This window comes from Fundulus heteroclitus, unplaced genomic scaffold, assembly GCF_011125445.2.
Source record: "Fundulus heteroclitus isolate FHET01 unplaced genomic scaffold, MU-UCD_Fhet_4.1 scaffold_940, whole genome shotgun sequence".
Taxonomy (NCBI): domain Eukaryota; kingdom Metazoa; phylum Chordata; class Actinopteri; order Cyprinodontiformes; family Fundulidae; genus Fundulus; species Fundulus heteroclitus.
Genome location: NW_023397407.1, coordinates 13,138 through 33,539, shown reverse-complemented (window position 1 = coordinate 33,539; position 20,402 = coordinate 13,138). Strand labels below are relative to the sequence as shown.

General features: G+C 42.9%; 1 protein-coding gene across 1 annotated transcript; it reads left to right on the top strand.

Annotated features, from left to right (window-relative positions):
- Positions 1-5,580: 5,580 nt before the first annotated feature.
- LOC118556388 (cyclin-Y-like protein 1) lies at positions 5,581-6,667 on the top strand (the record flags this gene model as incomplete). The annotated part of the gene is given in 3 exon segments (XM_036134926.1): positions 5,581-5,747; positions 5,825-5,987; positions 6,077-6,667. Coding segments are annotated over 3 exon segments (447 nt in total), but the record flags the coding sequence as incomplete, so codon positions are not given.
- Between the last annotated feature and the right edge of the window lie 13,735 nt (positions 6,668-20,402).

The window sequence follows — 20,402 nt, the reverse complement described above, 5'->3', positions numbered from 1 at the left end:
AAGTGGTTTTCCTGGCACGAGAAGTGACCTTTCCACTATAAACTACTAGAAATCTGACTTTTTCCACCAAATTATCGCTTACATTTCGTTACATTGCCAACATGGTGAGTTAATTTTGAACATTGTAAACAGCTTGGAAACATGTTGCCTTTGCAAAACATTCTGTGGTTCAATGATTTTTCGGTACATTAGCACCTAGTTAGCACTATGCTAGCTGTGTTTAACAGTAGGCTTTTAACAGTGTAGTTTTAAACTGATCTTATATACACTTACTTGAAGCTGGAGGCCAGAGGACGTGAGGGATCTCCTGCAAGAAGGCGAGAGACAAAGGCAGGCAGGTGGCTGACACAGAGGTAGCTGGGGGGCTGCAGGGCTGACACAAGGAAGGGAAATGCGGCTGGCTTGAGGCGGAGGAGGGTGGTAAATGACGATGAGGGACGAAGTACTCTGTACACGAGAAGCATGAAGCAGACCAGGGAAGGACGATGACGAACCAGCGGGGAAGAGCAGACTGAGATGAGCTTATATAGGAGGTTGGACAGGTGGAATGAGTCTAGACTTGATTATTGCAGCAGGTGAAACTAATCTGGCATGGAGTGGAGCTGGGCTGAGTGGATGGTGGAAGGATCTGGAACTGTCCATGGTGAAGCAGGGAGAACTGAACCCTGACACTTTGAAGTTAATTTTATTAAGCGTATTTAAGTATAAGTATAAGCTAGGGGTTAAAATTCTCCGTCTCTGCAACAGATTTCCGTCATTTGGAAAATGAGCGGCAAAATGTTCCGTGTAGACTTTTTATTCAAGATTTTAAACAGAAGCTTCGCTCAACCAAAGAAATCTGGCAGAGCCAGGACATTAGCCAATCAGAAAGAGAGTAGGGTGGGTCTTTGCAAAGCGGAGATCTGCCAGTCTGAGGTTTATCGGTGTTCAATCATTTTAACTTTGGAAGAACATCTCAAACTGACCACAGATAGTATGAATAAAAGTAGCGGTGGTCAAAAGTTTTCTTTGGATTTATGCGAACCACCAGGTCAGAAAGTTCAGCGGATAGAACAACTGACAACAACTTCCCTCGGTAAGTGTGTCTGTCGCCACTCTTGCAGTTTATTGATGAGTTATTTCCACCTGTGGCCATGTCCCTGTCAGTGTTTATTCCCTCCTTCCAGTAATTTAGCTGATAAACACAGCGACTAACCAGGGATCTCCCCATGATTCACTGTTATGTTTATTTTAAAACTAAAAGAGTAACCTTCTAGCTCGGCTAATTTAGCATTTTTTTTGGAAGGAGAAGAAGAAGGGTCTGAATGTGAAATGATGTCCCGGTTTGACTGGGTCTGATTCGGAAAAAGTAAAAAAAAAAAAACTAAAAAAAAAAACATAAATATTATTCCACCTGCGCTTTTCTGTAACAAAGAAGGCAGAGTTGCAGTCAGAGCGGCTGTCAGTCAATATGCAGCAGCTTCCACCTCATGAGCAGCTGCAACAGGACACTCGTTAAATAAAATGACAAGGAGTTTGATGCATTCAGATTATTAAGGGAAACTATGTCAAAAATAAAAACAATAAAGTGCAGCTACAACATGGACTGGAGAACAAGTTCTAACTTTGTGAGACCAGAGAAAGCCGATTCTCAGAGAGTTTTGTAGTTATTGTTATTTTTACGCGGAGTGGAGCGCGATGTGAAGCGACCCTGTAGAAGCGAGTTGCACCAGAAACATCTGAAAAAAGCCTGCTGCGGAACTATGGACTCATTTTACTCCAACCCAAAAACACCTGCCAGACAGACAAGCTACACCAGCCAAGATTACCTTAAACAATATTTAACTTAACGCAGAAATTTAATAAAATTTTTCTAATGAAAAATGTTCATCTTTAAAAGCAAGTTATGTTTTTTTTGACAAACTTTAAGCAATTTTATTAAACTTTTTAAAAATGTAACCTCCCATCCATGGATTTTCTATACCTGCTTTTCTGTACAGGTGTTACGTCATGCCGTATCTGATTGGAAAACGCGGCTTGACGTAACACAGGGTAGTGGAGGAGCTGGTGACTCTCTAGCAGTCAATGAGCGAGAGGTGGGGACACAGAGTCCATCCTGGACAGGTCACTGGGCTAAAATATAACCGTTTTTATAAACTTCAAAAAAGTTAATGCCTTTTATAAACTCATGAGTTGTGATAATTAATTGGTGAGCAATAACGGGCAAGGCAGAGACTGATTATTGTAATGTGCGATCTCTGTCAAATTAAAATTTAGGATCTCATGATAGTGTTGGTTATGTGTCCCTCTTTGTCCATGGCTGTTGTTGGCCTTGTATGATCATAGGATTGATTTATATTGAATGTGACAGTGGAGTTAATGTACAGGAGTGAAGAAGATGATCTAATGATGCAAGCTGCTGTCTTTTGAATTAGCTGCAGTTTATGGAAGGTTTTGAAATTGTAAAGTGGAAAGGTGAGTGGACTGTGGACCAGTTTTGGCAAAAGTGCGAAGGAGGAACTTGCTTGATGCTGCAAATATGAAAGTTAACCAGGTGATGATGTGGATGTGGAAAGTGAAGGAGAATTATGGAGAGGGCTTGTCCAGGATTGTGCCAAGGCTCTGAAGCTGGAGATGGGAGAGATAATGGAATTGTCAATGGAACTACCAGATTTGGTTAAAGTGGACTTTGCACAATAAGCAAATGAGGTTACTAAGGTGGCACGACGTCCACGGCCCCAGGAATATATGGGCTGACTTGAAAAAGCTTAAGTCTTAGTATTAATGTACCTAGTCTTAGACTTCTGTTTATACTTTTCATTAAAAGTCAAGTATACTTCACTACAGCCTACTTTTGTTATGTATATGAATATAGTTTATAAAAAGTAAACTTCAAGTACAGTGCCTCATTTTAAGCAGGAAATAAGTATACATATAGTACACTTGAATAAAGTACTTAAACCATTTGTGGTTAAAATGTCTGATTTAAATCTAGTATAACTTTGGTTTTCTGTTCATATGATTTACATTGAAACCCTAAATTTGTGGTTTGAATTTGTGTTTATTGAAGGTTATCAAATAGTAAAGATTGATTACATGTGTGAGATCGCAGGGCAATAAACAATAACCACAACCAGAACTGGTTTATATTATTCATACCACAACAGCTTCACTGTATTGGTAACTTAACTATGACAAATTTGTGGATTTTTGAAACTTCTGAAATAGAATGAAACTAAATGTAACAGTAATTTCTCTTTAATATTAATGGCTTCATATTATTTTTCCATAGCATATTTTCAGCTTATCTATTTTATGTGTATTTATTGATAAGGTTCATGCCAACCTAAAAGTAACATGTGCCGTCTTTCCAGAGTTAGAAGATGCTGTGTTTAGTTTCATCATTTGTTTTGACTGCTGGGATGTGTCAGGCTAAAAAATCTTTTAGATTGTTGTTAATATCATATAGTTTATAAAACATGGCAATCTTGAAAAGTTCTAGTTGTTTGAAATTGTTGTTAAAGAATGTATTTAACTGTTATAAAATGTAAAAGTGATTCTGGATAATCTTCAGAGCATTGGTTTCAATGCATTAAGAGAGAAAACAATAAAATCATGTTTCTGACCCATTTTGTTGGCTAAGGGGTTCTGAAATTATTTAAATCTTAAAAGGTGGGCACAACAGAAAATATTTGAGAACCGCTGGAATATTGTGATTTTTATATGAACGTACCTGCCATCTCTCTTTACGTGTTTGATGCTGTCAAACAGCATTACAGTTCATAACGGTAAAAATCTCTCATTCAGCAATATACTTTACATTGTCAGGTCATCTGGTCATCAATATCAATCCATAAGCTTTGGTACATTTTAATTTACAAAGCTATGCCTGGACTGTTCCCACCTTCTTTGTCCCCCTTCATGTCATTCAGTCCAGCCACAAACTTCTCTCTCAGGACTTTATTTTCTTTAGTGTTCCGTTAGTTCGTTCAGAACTTGGAAAAAATGCATTTTCTTACTCTGCCCCTTCAGTTTGGACCACTCTAAGCAGGATCTGAAACTATCCATATGGATTCCTCTGGGACTGTAGGAGCAGAAGTGAATTAAGTATTTGTGTATGGGGTAATCACAGGCCATTACTATATAGTGGTAGAAATCTTTCTTTGTTGGGCAAGTATTCCACCAGGAAGGGGGAAACAGTTTTTTGACAGCTAAAGAAAGTGTTACAAACAAGTGTGGATGCTTTCTATATTGATATTACGTTTGTATTTGATGGACATTTGTCAATTATATGACCTCGGTGCAGCACCTTAGTGGCTTAAAGTGTTGGCTTGGCCTCTACAATACACACTGTTTCAACTCATTTTAAGAAAACCTGTATAAAGGCTGAAAATAAATCTGCTAATTCTGTTCTGGAAAAGCCTGGAATTGGTTCTTAAGAAATGTGCAGTAACTCTGTTACTGCACATTTCTTAAGAACCAGGAGAATTGAAGTCTTTTGAAGCTAACATCACATAACACTTAACATTGTTATTATAAAAGAAGCAAAGTTTGTTATTTTCTGTGACCATTTGGCTGTGTGACAATGCGTGGGCCATTATGGATTAATAGGATACATCTCTTAAACAGCAGCAAGTGGTAGAGTACAGGTTAATCATGGTCCAGTGAGTTGCTATTAACTGTTCGAAAAAGGCCCGGAATAACAACTGGAGTTTAATTTTTTACTTTCCTCAAACACAAAACACTTCGAAAGATTTGGGTATATGCACACTCCGATGTGAGAATCACAATCCAAACTCGAGTGACCGCCTGTGCAGTAAGCACTTAGAAGCCTCCGAGTACTAGCCATCAATGCGGTCGATTGGCTAAAAGCTGAAGCAGCAGGCACTTTTGCCTGGAGCTATAAGTCCTTGGAGCCTAGTGTTGGTAGATAGCAGACGGATGATGAGAATCTGCAACAGCCAGCACGGGAACACTTTATTTCAAGAGAACAGAATTTGTCACAACACAATACCTGTTGCACAACACCAACAGTCAGCTACCTATGCAGGTTTAGTTTAAGCATATCATGCATGTAGTGCCACAGTGTAGTGTGCTATGAATGTACTATATACGTAAAACATCACCTCAATCAGGGCATTTTTATAAACGTGTTTGCTGCTCCATGTTAAGTATCATATGCGAAGCTACAAAAAAAGCTAGTGTTGCTTTTCAAACCAGCTGTAGGTTCAGGTTCATACTGGTATGGTTGAATACCCGCTACTCCCGCAATATATTCTGGAATTTTTTCAAATTCAAAGAAGGCTTCTTCTTTCGTGGCTACAAGTAAACAACTGGAAAGTAATTACGTCCTTGGTTGTTGTGCATTGTGTTTTAAGTGGCTTTTGCTCACTTTACGTCACACAGCTTCACCAACTAAAATAAGCCCACTTCGGCAATTATTGACAAAAATGCTTAAAATAAGTTATTCATGTTTGACATTAGAAAAATTGGTCCCTCGAATGTCTTGTGGAAATGCCTCACTAAATGATATAACATCAATGTCAATATTTGCAGATTTCGTTTCATTTCTGCTTTAAGCTAGTAGTTGTCTCCTTTCAGGTGTACCTGGAAAGACTTTTGACTTACGCCGAGATAGACATTTGTCCCTCCAACTGGAAGCGCATCGTTCTTGGCGCCATCCTGCTGGCTTCCAAAGTCTGGGACGACCAGGCCGTCTGGAATGTCGATTATTGCCAGATACTGAAGGATATCACAGTGGAGGACATGTGAGTGCTCCTCTTTAACCTGCCTTCTTTTAAGACTTTTGTTTTGATACAACTGATGAAATCTTTACTTTGACCAGGAATGAGATGGAGCGTCACTTCTTGGAGCTGCTTCAGTTTAACATCAACGTTCCAGCCAGCGTTTACGCCAAGTATTACTTTGACCTGCGTTCTCTGGCGGATGACAACAACCTCAACTTCCCTCTGGAGCCACTAAGCAACAAGCGAGCCCAAAAACTGGAGGTGAGATTTTTTATTTATTATTTTTATTTTGTGTTCCTCTGGGTTTTGTTCCCGGGCACTCAAATTCTTTGTGCTTGCACTTTCTCTAGGCCATATCCAGGCTGTGTGAGGACAAGTACAAGGACATGTGCAAATCTGCTATGAAGAGGTCCATGAGTGCGGACAATATGGTTGGCATCAAGAACTCGCAGGCTGTGCTTTCCTGAATCAGTCAAAAACTCGTCTTAGATCTTCCTAAGTGGACTGAACTACTGATAAAGGATTTCGGAGAAGACAACCATCCTTGAGGGATTAAATGTCAATTGTAGAGGCTAAATATACAACACTATAACATTATTAATCATGTCTTTGTATTAATTCCCAAAAAAACTTTATTGGTTTTCCGTTAAAAGCATGAGGATTTCGTGACATATATTGGAGGAAAACAGTATAAAATGCTTCCTCAAGTCCCACAAGTTTCTTTGTATCTCCTTTTTTTTTATTATGTTCTTGGGGAGTAATTATCCGGCTGCTGCCACCTTGTCCCCAGCAGTATTTACACAACAAAAACTGTCATGAACTACCCTGTGGCGTAGTTGTGCACATGGACAACAAGATGTTTTGCTTACTGTGTAGGCTTCTATAGCTGTGAAATGTTCTAGACTTTATTTAATTTAAATAAATTTCACTCGCTGTTTCAAGTTAGGTGGAAAAGTCTGTTATTTTAAGTAATTTAATGGATGTCTCTAATGTATAAAGTTGTCATTTATGCTGATGACCGTGTCTCAAATCGTGTGCAGCAGTTGGGTAAAATTGGCTAATGCCGGGCATACACTGCACGATATTTTCAGTCGTGGTACTCATATACAGCTCAAACTGTACGACGAAACAACAGGGTTTAAAAGTTCACTGCTCATGATATAAGTTCTTACACTGTGCGGCCCAACTCTCTGATGCGACCTGCCTGCTCACACAGTGCATTCAAAAACCACACGTCGGACTCAGCCCCGTAGAGAGATGGCGCTACTCGGACTCGTCTACCCAGAAGCCAAATGTCAACAGTAGATGAAGAAAAAGACGGAAGTGTCAATACTCACTGTTAAGAATTAGGCTCACTGGAACGAAACTCGCTGCCTTCGCAATTCTACATGTTGCTCCTCCGTAGTTTGACTCCATATCACACGCACCGCCGGCATGCTTCTCTTCACGCCTATGTTTTCGTTTGAGAAGACGAAGAAAAATCTACTTGTTTGCGCGTGCGCAGTGCGTGAGGTCAGGGGAAATCGTGTCGTAGACGGTTGTAACTCCGCTTCAACAGCAGGACTCGGTCATGATCAGTCACGATCACTCACGAGGATCGACCAAATTTCAAACATGTTTGATTTTCAACCGACTGTCCGATTCCTGATCGGGAGGTGGTTGTGAGAGGCGAATCGCCCCTCGTTACCGCCTGTATACTACACGACTCAGGACGCACGATCAGGCTGAAACTCAGCCCGATCCAAAAAATTCTCGCACGACTGAAGAATCGGCCCAAAAAGGGCAAAAACTCGTACAGTGTATGCTCGGCTTAAAAGGTTTAGAGTTACCTACAAAGGACCATTTAGTCCCAGTACAGTGCATCCAATTTGATTCAATTCAATTAAATTTTATTTATATAGCACCAATTCATGAAACATGTCATCTCAAGGCACTTTCCAAAGTCAAATTCAATGAGATTATACAGATTGGTCAAACAAAATTCCTATCTAAGGAAATCCAGTAGATTGCATCAAGTCTTGACAAGCAGCATTCACTCCTCATGAAGGAGCGTAGAGTCATAGGGACAGTCGTCTGCATTGTCCACGGCTTTGCAGCAATCCCTCATACTGAGCAAACATAAAGCGATAGTGGAAAGGAAAAATCCCCTTTAACAGGAAGGAAAAACCTCCAGCAGAACCAGGCTCAGTATGAACGGTCATCTGCTTTGACCGACTGGGGTTTAGAGAAGACAGAGCAGAGACACAATAAGAGAGACAAACAAGCACAGAAGCACACATTGATCCAGGAATCATTTCTATATTATATAGTTATAGTGGGGGACCTGTCTTCCCATGAGATGTCACAACTAACAGAACGCCAGACCAGGTGTACCTACTATAAATAAAAAATGACAGAGAACAAAAAGTTAAAAGCTGAAATGACAACAAGCAATGCAAATTGGAGAACTCAGCAGAGTGAGAGAAATTGACCCTGATGTCCTCCAGCCTAAGCCTAGCATAATTATAGAGATAGCTCAAGGGGACCTAAGCCACTCTAACTATAAGCTTTGTCAAAAAAAAAAGTTCTAAGCCTAGTCTTAAAAGTAGAATCATGTTAAATTCATATTTAACATGATTCAGACGATTTGGGCGCAAAAACAGATGGGAACTGTCCAACAGCTAAGGTGTGTGGAAACACTGCTTACACCTTGTGGGGAGACCTAATTTGGTACTTCTGACACCTGAATAAGTAATTTTTGCTGCTCTAATGCAAAAGGCCAGTCAAAGAATGTAATGGTTATAATTCACTTCTCACAGCTCAGAAAGGCGGAAATTTGATGCCAGATATGCTGCAAATGAACATTCTATGTGCCTGGTCATTAGTAACAGCAGAACACTGTTTAAACTCAGTGAAATTTATATTTAACATGATTCAGACGATTTGGGCGCTAAAACAGATGGGAGCTGTCCAACAACTGAGGTGTATGGAAACACTGCTTACACCTTGTGGGGAGATCTAATTTGGTCCTTCTTACACCTAAATAAGTCATTTTTGCTGCTCTAATGCATAAAGCCACTCAAAGAATGTAATGGTTATAATTCACTTCTCACAGCTCAGAAAGGCAGAAATTTGATGCCAAATATGCTGCAAATGAACATTCTATGTGCCTGGTCATTAGTAACTGCAAAACACTGTTTAAACTCAGTGCAATTCATATTTAACATGATTCAGACGATTTGGGCGCAAAAACCGATGGGAGCTGTACAACAGCTAAGGTGTGTGGAAACACTGCTTACACCTTGTGAGGAGACCTAATTTGGTCCTTCTTACACATATATAAGTCATTTTAGCTGCTCTAATGCAAAAGGCCACTCAAAGAATGTAATGGTTATAATTCACTTCTCACAGCTCAGAAAGGCGGAAATTTGAAGCCAAATATGCTGCAAATGATCATTCTATGTGCCCGGTCATTAGTAACAGCAGAACACTGTTTAAACTCAGTGAAATTTACCATGATTCAGATGGTTTTGGGCGCTAAAACAGAAGATAGCAGTGAATAAACTAAGGTGTGTGGAAACAATGCTTAAACCTTGTGTGGAAACCTAATATGGTCCTTCTTACACCTAAATAAGTCATTTTTGCTGTTCTAATGCAAAAGGTCACTGAAAGAATGTAATGGTTATAATTCACTTCTCACAGCTCAGAAAGGCAGAAATTTGAAGCCAAATATGCTGCAAATGATCATTCCATGTGCCCGGTCATTATTAACAGCAGAACACTGTTTAAACTCAGAGAAATTCATATTTAACATGATTCAGACAATTTTGGGCGCTAAAACAGAAGAGAGCAGTGAATAAACTAAGGTGTGTGGAAACAATGCTTACACCTTGTGGGGAGACCTAATTTGATACTTGTGTGGAAACCTAATATGGTCCTTCTTACACCTAAATAAGTCATTTTTGCTGTTCTAATGCAAAAGGTCACTGAAAGAATGTAATGGTTATAATTCACTTCTCACAGCTCAGAAAGGCAGAAATTTGAAGCCAAATATGCTGCAAATGATCATTCCATGTGCCCGGTCATTATTAACAGCAGAACACTGTTTAAACTCAGAGAAATTCATATTTAACATGATTCAGACAATTTTGGGCGCTAAAACAGAAGAGAGCAGTGAATAAACTAAGGTGTGTGGAAACAATGCTTACACCTTGTGGGGAGACCTAATTTGATACTTCTTACACCTAAATAAGTCATTTTGGCTGCTCTAATGCAAAAGGCCACTCAAAGAATGTAATGGTTATAATTCACTTCTCACAGCTCAGAAAGGCAGAAATTTAAAGCTAAATATGCTGCAAATGATCATTCTATGTGCCCGGTCCTTAGTAACAGCAGAACACTGTTTAAACTGAGAGTGCCACGAACCAGAGACAGTTGGACCCAGTATTCAGCCAGACAAGAGAGGTTTTAAGCAAAAAAACGGAATTTAATAATAAAACAGGGATAGGCAGACTCAATCAGAAGGGCAGTCCAAAATCCAGTACACTAAAGGCAGTTCAAAATAGGCAGAAGTACAGACAAGGATAAGGCAAACTCAGAATATCACAAGGCAGGTCCAGGTCAGAAAAACAGGTGAGCAATAATACCAGGCAAGAAAATCAGGTTTAGGGATCAGGCTGGCTCAGAGTCAAAAAGGCAATCGGGTCGGTATCAACAGGGCTATCAGTAATACAACGCTGGATAAGACTCACCATGTGGTTTGAATTGATCTGGCAGATTGCAGAGGTTTGTGACAGGACTATATAGGGGAGTGAGCAGGTGAACAGGAGTGAAGACTAATTACTGACATGGGTGGAGTTTGTCAGGAACAGGGAAGTGACTGGAAGAAAACTGACACTGATTGGATGGAGACTGGAGAAGAGGAGTGACAGGGTGTTGACTAAGAGGTGAGCTGGCAGATAGCTGGCAGGTGAACTGAGTGACTGATTAAAGGCTGGATACAAAGAAGTGAACTGAGCAGGCCAAATGACTTAACAAACTACTCCATAAACCAAAACAGAACCTAAACCTAAGACTAAACAAAACACAAGCTATAATAGAAACCAAACAAGAAAGAACCCAAAACCGATTTAAAAGGCCGGAGAGTTAACTAATAAATCAAAGTTAACAAACAGCCAAAACAAAACCCAAATCCTGACAGAGCCCCTCCCTTAAGGACGGATAGCAGACGTCCTTACATAGGACAAATGATAAACAAAAACAGACTAGACTGGGCGGGTGGAGGGAGGTGCAGGACGGAGGGCTAGAGTAAAACAAATGTCCAAATACAAACTAAACAACCCACGACGAGTCAAGTTCTCAGGCGGGCGTCCAGGAGGACGGCCTCGGTGTCAGGTTCTCCGGCGGACGTCCCAAAGGACGGCCTCGGCGTGTCAGGTTCTCCGGCGGACGTCCCGAAGGACGGCCTCGGCGTGTCAGGTTCTCCGGCGGACGTCCCGAAGGATGGCCTCGGCGTGTCAGGTTCTCCGGGGGACGGCCTAGGCGTGTCAGGTTCTCCGGCGGACGGCCTAGGCGTGTCAGGTTCTCCGGCGGACGGCCTAGGCGTGTCAGGTTCTCCGGCGGACGGCCTAGGCGTGTCAGGTTCTCCGGCGGACGTCCCGAAGGACGACCCCTGCAAGACGGGTAATCCGGCGGGTGGCCCCGGTTGACAAAGATGTCCGGCGGCCGGTGGCGGAGCAGGTCTCTCGGAGGCCGGCGACGGAGCAGCAACCTCGGAGGCCGGCGGCGGACCAGCAACCTCGGAGGCCGGCGGCGGAACAGGACCTTCAGGAACCGACGCCTGGAGAGAGAAAGAGCAGAACCTGGTGCCGGACTAAAGGCTGGAGACGGCGCCGGACTATAAGCTAGAAGAGGCGCCTCGCTACAGGCTTCAGGTTCAGGAGGCGCCTGGCTGCAGGCTACAGGTTCAGGAGGCGCCTGGCTACAGGCTACAGGTTCAGGAGGCGTCTGGCTACAGGCTACAGGTTCAGGAGGCGCCTGTCTACAGGCTACAGGTTCAGACGGGGCCTGGCTACAGGCTTCAGGTTCAGACGGGGCCTGGCTACAGGCTTCAGGTTCAGACGGGGCCTGGCTACAGGCTTCAATTCAATTCAATTCAATTCAATTTTATTTATATAGCGCCAAATCATGAAACATGTCATCTCAAGGCACTTTACAAAGTCAAGTTCAATCATATTATACAGATTGGGTCAGATTATACAGATTGGTCAAAAATGTCCTATATAAGGAAACCAGTTGATTGCATCAAAGTCCCGACAAGCAGCATTCACTCCTGGGGAACCGTAGAGCCACAGGAAGAGTCATCTGCATTGTACATGGCTTTGCTGCAATCCCTCATACTGAGCAAGCATGAAGCAACAGTGGGAAGAAAAACCACCCATTAACGGGAAAAAAAAACCTCCGGCAGAACCGGGCTCAGTATGAACGGTCATCTGCCTCGACCGACTGGGGTTACAGAAGACAGAACAGAGACACAACAAGAGAAACAAAAAAGCACAGAAGCACACATTGATCTAGTAATCTGTTCTACATTAGATGGTAGTAGCGGGTGAGCCGTCTTCTCTGAATGATGTCACAGTTAACAGAACGCCAGACCAGGTGTACCTACTATGAAGAGAAAAGAGAGAGAACAGAAAGTTAAAGCAGAAATGACAACACATAATGCATAATTGAAGAACAGTAGAACTCAATATAGTGAGAAAATTAGATCCTGATATACTCCAGTAACCTAAGCCTATAGCAGTAAAACTATAAAGGTAGCTGAGAGTAACATGAGTCACTAGTTATAATTTTTGTCAAAAAGAAAAGTTTTAAGCCTAGTCTTAAAAGTAGACAGGGTGTCTGCCTCACGGACCAAAACTGGGAGTTGGTTCCACAGGAGAGGAGCCTGATAGCTAAAGGATCTGCCTCCCATTCTACTTTTAGAGACTCTAGGAACCACCAGCAGACCTGCGGTCTGAGAGCGAAGTGCTCTGTTAGGAACATACGGGGTAATCAGAGCTCTGATATATGATGGAGTTTGATTATGAAGGGCTTTATACGTTAGAAGAAGAATTTTAAATTCTATTCTTGATTTAACAGGAAGCCAATGAAGGGAAGCTAAAATTGGAGAAATATGATCCCTCTTGTTGATTTTCATCAGAACTCTTGCTGCAGCATTTTGGATCAGCTGAAGGCTTTGAACTGCATTTTGTGGAATTCCTGATAGTAAAGAATTACAATAGTCCAGCCTTGAAGTAACAAATGCATGGACCAGTTTTTCAGCATCACTCCTGGACAGAATGTTTCTAATTTTGGCGATATTCCGGAGGTGAAAAGAAGGAAACTCTGGAAACCTGTTTAATATGGGATTTAAATGACATGTCTTGGTCAAAAATAACACCAAGATTTTTTACTTTATTACCAGAGGCCAGGTTAATGCCACCCAGATTAAGTGATTGGTTAAGAAGTTTATTTTTTGAGGACTCTGGCCCAAAGATTAAAACTTCGGTCTTGTCAGAATTTAGATGCAGGAAATTTAAAGTCATCCAGCTTTTGATGTCATCAAGACATGACTGCAGTCGAAGTAATTGATTGGATTCATCAGGATTTATGGATAAATATAGCTGAGTATCATCAGCATAACAGTGGAAATTAATCCCATGCTGTCTGATAATTTTGCCTATCGGAAGCATATATATAGTAAAGAGAATTGGTCCAAGGACTGAACCCTGTGGTACTCCACAGGTGACCCTAGAGTTTGAGGAAGATTTATTATTAACATGAACAAATTGGAATCTGTCTGACAGATAAGATTTAAACCAGCCTAATGCTTTCCCCTTAATCCCTACAGTATGTTCAAGTCTTTGTAGGAGAATATTGTGATCAACTGTATCAAACGCAGCACTGAGATCTAACAGGATAGTATAGACACAAGTCCATTATCTGAGGCCATGAGAATATCATTAGTGACCTTCACCAGAGCTGTTTCAGTGCTATGATGAGCTCTGAAGCCTGACTGAAACTCCTCAAGTAGGTCATTACTTTGTAAATGTTCACAAAGTTGATTAGCAACTACTTTCTCAAGAATTTTAGATAAGAAAAGAAGATTAGATATAGGTCTGTAATTTACTAACTCATCTTGATCAAGAGAAGGTTTCTTAAGTAAAGGTTTAATAACAGCTACTTTCAAAACCTGTGGTACATATCCATTTACTAAGGATAGATTAATCGTGTCTAAAATAGTGCCACTGATCAAAGGGAATATGTCCTTAAACAACTTGGTTGGGATTGGGTCTAACATACAGGTAGAAGGTTTAGATGAAGCTAAAATTTTAGATAGCTCAGAAAGCTCTACTGCTTCTAAACAGTTCAAACACTGCGCAGATTCTAAAGATTCCTCCAATGCTGCCTCACTTACTGAGGACGAGGTAATCATGTTTGGGAGGATGCCAATTATTTTATTTTTAATGGCATCAATTTTATTTATGAAGAATCCCATAAAATCATTACTACTGAGAGCTAAGGGAATGGATGGATCAACAGAGCTGTGGCTCTGGGTAAGTTTGGCAACTGTACTAAAGAGAAATCTAGGATTATTTTTATTCTCTTCAATTAATGATGAAAAATATGCTGCTCTAACTCTGCGGAGGGTCTTGTTATACAACAATAGTCTGTCCCTCCAGATTAAGTAGGATTCCTCTTGGTGTGTAGAGCGCCATTTTCTCTCCAATTTCCTAACATTGTGCTTCAAGGAACGCAGCTCTGAATTAAACCAAGGAGCCAGCTTCCTGTGAATAATCACCTTCTTTTTCAAGGGAGCTACATTGTCTAATGCAGAACGCAATGAGGAAGTCACATTGTTAGCAAAGGTATCGATTTGTGAATGGGAAGAAACAGCAATTCTGCCATCTACAGGGCATTTCTGCAATACTGAGGATATTAAGAAGGGGACAGACTCTTTAAGTTTTGATACAGCATTATCCGATAAAAATCTACTATAATGGAACCCTCTTTTGGGGGTGGAGAATTCAGTTAGATTAAACTCAAATGTTATTAAAAAATGATCAGACAGGACAGGGTTGTGAGAGAATACTGTTAATTCTTCACAATCAATGCCATATGTCAGAACAAGGTCTAAAGTATGGAGCCGAGAGTGCGTCGGTTCATGCACATTTTGAGCAAAACCAATTGAATCTAGGATAGTTTTAAAGGCTACACTAAGGTTATCACATTCAGTGTCAACATGGATGTTAAAATCACCCACTATAATAACCTTATCAGTATTTAACACCAAATCAGATAAGAAATCTGACAACTCATCCAAAAACTGAGTGTAAGGGCCTGGTGGACGATACAAAACAACAAACAGAAGAGGTTTTATTGCTTTGCAGTTTGGATGAGGGAAACTGAGGGTTAAATGTTCAAAAGAACTGTAATTATTAGTTGGCCTGGGACTAATTAATAAATCAGACTGAAAGATAGTTGCCACTCCTCCTCCTCTTCCCACAGATCTGGGAATGTGGAAATTTGAATAACTGGAGGGGGTTGACTCATTTATACTAACGTAGTCCTCTTGTAGCCAGGTTTCTGTGAGACATGTTGTGCAAGTTCATACGTGACAAAAAAGCGAGCATCAATTCGGGACGTAACGGACTGCGTTACCCATGATGCAATGTGGTCAAAATGGCCACCAACTCCCATCACGCAACACGGCAAAATGGCCGCCGATCAAGATAAGGTTGCTATGGTGATGGCTATAAAAGCCGATCACACATGAAATCTTGCTTCTTCCCTGGCTTTTAGCCAACCCGAGAAGACACGCACAGCTGATTCCGTTGGGGTGATCCCACGCCACGTGTTCGATTGCTCGCTGGACCGAGATTTTTCAACCAACGGTTATTCCCTGCTTTTTATAACAGGAGGTCGACTTAAATAAGTACTTTTAAATTCCCTCTGATCAAAAGACTGAGAGACGCCGTATTTCCCAGTGATCGAAGAGGACCCCGCTTTGTCTGGCCAACAAAGCGACTGTTGAACCCGGAGGAAGAAACGAAGGAGCTTTTTCCCCGTGCCGCTGCAGCCTGCGGACATCTGCGCTCGTCAAGGCGCGTCCAGAAAGCCGCTACTCGGAGCGCTCCGGACCAGCCCCGAGGCACCTCAAAGTAACGGGGTCTCCCCTTTTATTTCTGTCTCACCAACAGGGTGTTTAGAAGTGCCTGGGCAGGCGGTAGAACTTTGTAGGTGTTGGTTAATGCTTTTATTCCACGACGAAGTTGGAATTATTTTGCTGAACATTTTCTTTGTATGTGCATGCATTTTACAATTGATTTTGCTGTTGATTTGTGATCCATCAAGAACCCCGCCGTGGGTTACTGCTTCATTCCTTTTCATCTTTTCCCCTGCTTTTCCCCCTCTCTCTTTTCGCGTCTTCTTATCAATTTAATTTTTTTTTTGTCCGAGCTCAAGTCGCGGGCTTTGCTTTAAACTCCCAGTTAGCTGCGCCCCTCGAAGCGAGGCATTATCCCATCAGCGTAAGCGTGGTTACGTCATTAGGACCTCCCCTCATACGTCATCGTAGCAGCCATCTTGGGAGGGTGACGTGATCTGGACTGTAGGGAGCTTAGCTGAACTAGCTTTTGGTAAGACATCAAAGCGTCCAGTGAGATTCCCGAAGCTGTTCTGTCTATCAATGCTGATATGTGAAATGCCGGTGTTTCGAGGGCGGTGTTAAACAACTTTGAGTTAAGTTAAGATCTGCTAACCGCTCATTTTAATCCATTGTTTATTTTTGTTTGTTCTTTATTTCCACATATATTTTGCATGTTTTAGTTTAGTAATGAGTAAGAATTCCAAAGTTGTTTGAATCAGAGAATTACTGTAACAGGGAATTGCTTTTGGTTCAATAAAACCAACGACTGCGGAATAGACATTGTTTTGTGTTCAGTCCAATTCACAGTTACATGGTTATTCAGAAATCAGAGCTAACCTCCTTTGGAGTTAACATCTGATATTAATACAGAGACAATATCATTGGATGGTGATAAGGAATAAGGATTTAAACTCTAATTGCAGTTACATTGGGGTACTCACAGCCTGCTGGATGAACCTGGTCGGTTAACAGTCCGACCTGATCATTTATTCCAGCATAAATGAGTTCATAACAGCAAATTAACTAATACATTAGTGGTATAAATACTTATAAGCTTATAGCTAACATCACCACCATTTGAACTATATTTGTTATAGCGGAATTTTGAGTTGAATGATTTATTATTTAAATTATAATACCAAATTATAATTAATAATAATAATAAGCATATTCAACCAGTTTATGGCATAACAGACAAAACAAATCAATCTGATTATCAGAAATCAATTCATTAACTAACAAAGTCTTTGGAGGGAGAGACCTTATATTTAATAGACCACATTTTATTATTTTATTTTTAGGTTCAAGGTGAACCATATTGATTTTTATTAGGTTTTTATGATTTGTTCCTTTTAGATCAGTTTTTGATCTGTTAAGTTTTGGCCGTGGGAAAGACACCTTCAGCTTCAGACGGGGCCTGGCTACAGGCTTCAGGTTCAGACGGGGCCTGGCTACAGGCTTCAGGTTCAGACGGGGCCGGGCTACAGGCTTCAGGTTCAGGAGGCCCCGGGCTACAGGCTTCAGGTTCAGGAGGCCCTGGGCTATAGGCTTCAGGTTCAGGAGGCCCCGGGCTACAGGCTTCGGCTTCAGGAGGCCCCGGGCTACAGGCTTCAGGTTTAGGCAGACTCTTAAAAACCAGGAACCTCAGCAGGAGCCCCTCCAACACCTCCGACAAAGACAGTCTGTTCAGCCACTTGGAAAATTGGCTGTCTAGCCGAAGGTGCAGGGGCAAGAGCTTTAGAAGAGGCCCAGGGATCTCCAAGTCTCCATGGGGCTCTGGGTGCTTGTCTTCTCGCCGAGACCCCCGATGCTTGTCGTCTGGACGGGGGCCACGACGACGCTTGTCATCTGGACGAGGGCCACGACGACGCTTGTCGTCTGGACGAGCCCCAGAGTTGCGGCCTGGAAGAGGGCTTGCCTGAACCCCTTCCTCGTGGTCCAGTGGCAGACCCTCCTGGGTTCCCACGTCACAGACCAACGGTGAATCCACCTGGGTTGCAGCGTCTTGGGCCGGCTGCGGACCCTCCTGGGTTGCAGCGTCTTGGGCCGGCTGTGGACCCTCCTGGGTTGCAGCGTCTTGGGCCGGCTGCGGACCCTCCTGGGTTGCAGCGTCTTGGGCTGGCTGCGGACCCTCCTGGGTTGCAGCATCTTGGGCCGGCTGCTGACCCTCCTGGGTTGCAGTGTCTTGGGCCGGCTGCGGACCCACCTGGGTTGCAGCGTCTTGGGCCGGCTGCGGACCCTCCTGGGTTGCAGCGTCTTGGGCCTGCTGCCTACCCGCCTGGGTCGCAGCGTCATGGGCCGGCTGCAAACCTTCCTGGGTCGCAGCGTCGCTGACCGGGGGCAAACCCTCCTGGATCCCTGCATCACAGACCGATGGCAGATCCTCTTGGGCAGAAACAACGGCCTGCGCTGCACCAACGGTGGTCGGATCCTCTGGGACCGGTGTGGGTCGGCTGTAGAATAACCGGAGGGCCGATCTATAATGCCCCTCCACCACCCTTAACTCTCTCTCCAGAGTCGGTGAGGGACGGGTTGCAAGGACCTCCCTGAGGTTCTTAATAATGGGGGCAAAAGTCCTTATTTTATTTTCCAGAGCCCGATCCTCGGTGTCACGGACGCCACCAGGAGGCACTGTGGACTGCTCTGCTCTGGGGAGCACGTGACTTCGGTCCATGTTGCTGCTGCTGCTGGAGAGGTGACGTCTGGGACCAACACCGGGGGGACAGATCGCCAGCCTGGAACCTTCCAGTGAGCCTCCCAGCAACATGGCTCTGCCGGAGAGTAAGGTGAAGACCGACGGCGGGCTCATGTTAAAAAAGAAAAAAAAAGAGAAAAAAGAAAAAATACCCCTAACTTGTCTGGCGATGGGTCTGGTTGGGCCAGATCAATCTGTCACGAACCAGAGACAGTTGGACCCAGTATTCAGCCAGACAAGAGAGGTTTTAAGCAAAAAAACGGAATTTAATAATAAAACAGGGATAGGCAGACTCAATGATCAGAAGTAGTGATGTGCCGAGGCTTCGAGGCATGTGTCGAGTAATGGAGGGGGCGTTTCCGTGAAGCGCGTATCGAGGCTTGCTTCATTTAGGGGAGGAGCCGAAAACGATGACGTCCGAAGCCTCGTTGGCCGGCTGTACCACGTGACTGCTTCGGGAAGTGGTTCAGATGTTGGCGCGGCTTCGACAGCTTTAGAAACCCCACAGGCTCCATTTAAAATGTGGGTTGTTGTAGGCGAGTTGCGGTCAGTTGAGAGAGTGGATAGAGTTTTGATAGTTTGGATAGCAGAGTTTGGATAGTGGTTATTTAGTTTGAGACAGTTTGGTGTTTGGAGAGTTTAGGAGAGAGATAGATAGATAGGAGATCAGTGCTCTCAACTATCACGCATTGACCGTCACTGTCTAATGCAGAACGCAATGAGGAAGTCACATTGTTAGCGGAGTTTTTATCGTCCGTCACCCAACGCCCATCTGGGTGGCGGACAATAAAAACTCCGCCTTTTGCTGAGATGTTTCAGCTTCTTTCACAGCTTGTGGCCATCATTCCTGCTGCAGTTCATGTTAACAGAGCAGCAGGAGGAGCGATCAGAGTTATGAATAATTTTAGTCTTAACCAGTGGTGAAAGTAAGCCGGTAAGGTCCTGTACTACGTACGCAGGAGGGGAGGGGGGCGGGGGAAGAGAGCTGCTGCCAGATATTGCCTTCATTCAGAACCAGTGATGGCTGCACTCTGGATCATAAAACAGTTCTGCTCACCAGATGCAGTTTAAAACGCTACGTCTGGTTATAAGTTGTTTTTATCAATTCTGCATTTTTTAACTACATGCACCGTATTTCTGTGCCTCAGCGCTTCGGTGCGTTGCTGCCGTGCGCTTTTTTCAGGTGCGCAAAATTACGTTACTTGTAATTTGGGTGCGCGCTTTCATTTTAAAGAACTTGAAACATCAGGAGGCTGATCTCAGACCGGTCAGCTCCTATGATCACTGTATAGGAGCCATTTACAGTTTTTATTTATGCATTTCCCCCGTTTATCCCTCGCACGCAGCGCACCATCGGGTAAAATCCTCCCACCTCACCGCCCAGAGCGCACTGAGGAGAGCAATAGAGATTTGTCTGGTTGACTGAGATGAGAAACCTGTTGCTGTGAAAGGTGATATAGGTTATAAACTGTTACTGTCTAGAATTGCATTGAGCTGAAAAGAGAGGAGACATCAGCAGCTGGATCGTGCGTAAAGACGCAGCGGGAACCTCTGTGTGCTTCAGTGTTGCTGCTGAGGGGAAACTGTGGGACCGTATAGTACTGGGCTAATCATCGGTCACAGTACCCCAATCTGTACATACTTGCACTTATTTATTTATGCACCCCGGCATCATCTGTGCCATGTGAGCGTGTCTTTTCAAAGGTTAGAGAAGTAGTATCAAAAAAGAGAAATCATTTGAAACCAAAAACTGTGGAGAAATTGTTGTTTCTTAATAAAAATGCATGAAATCATCCAAGTTACACAAGCATTA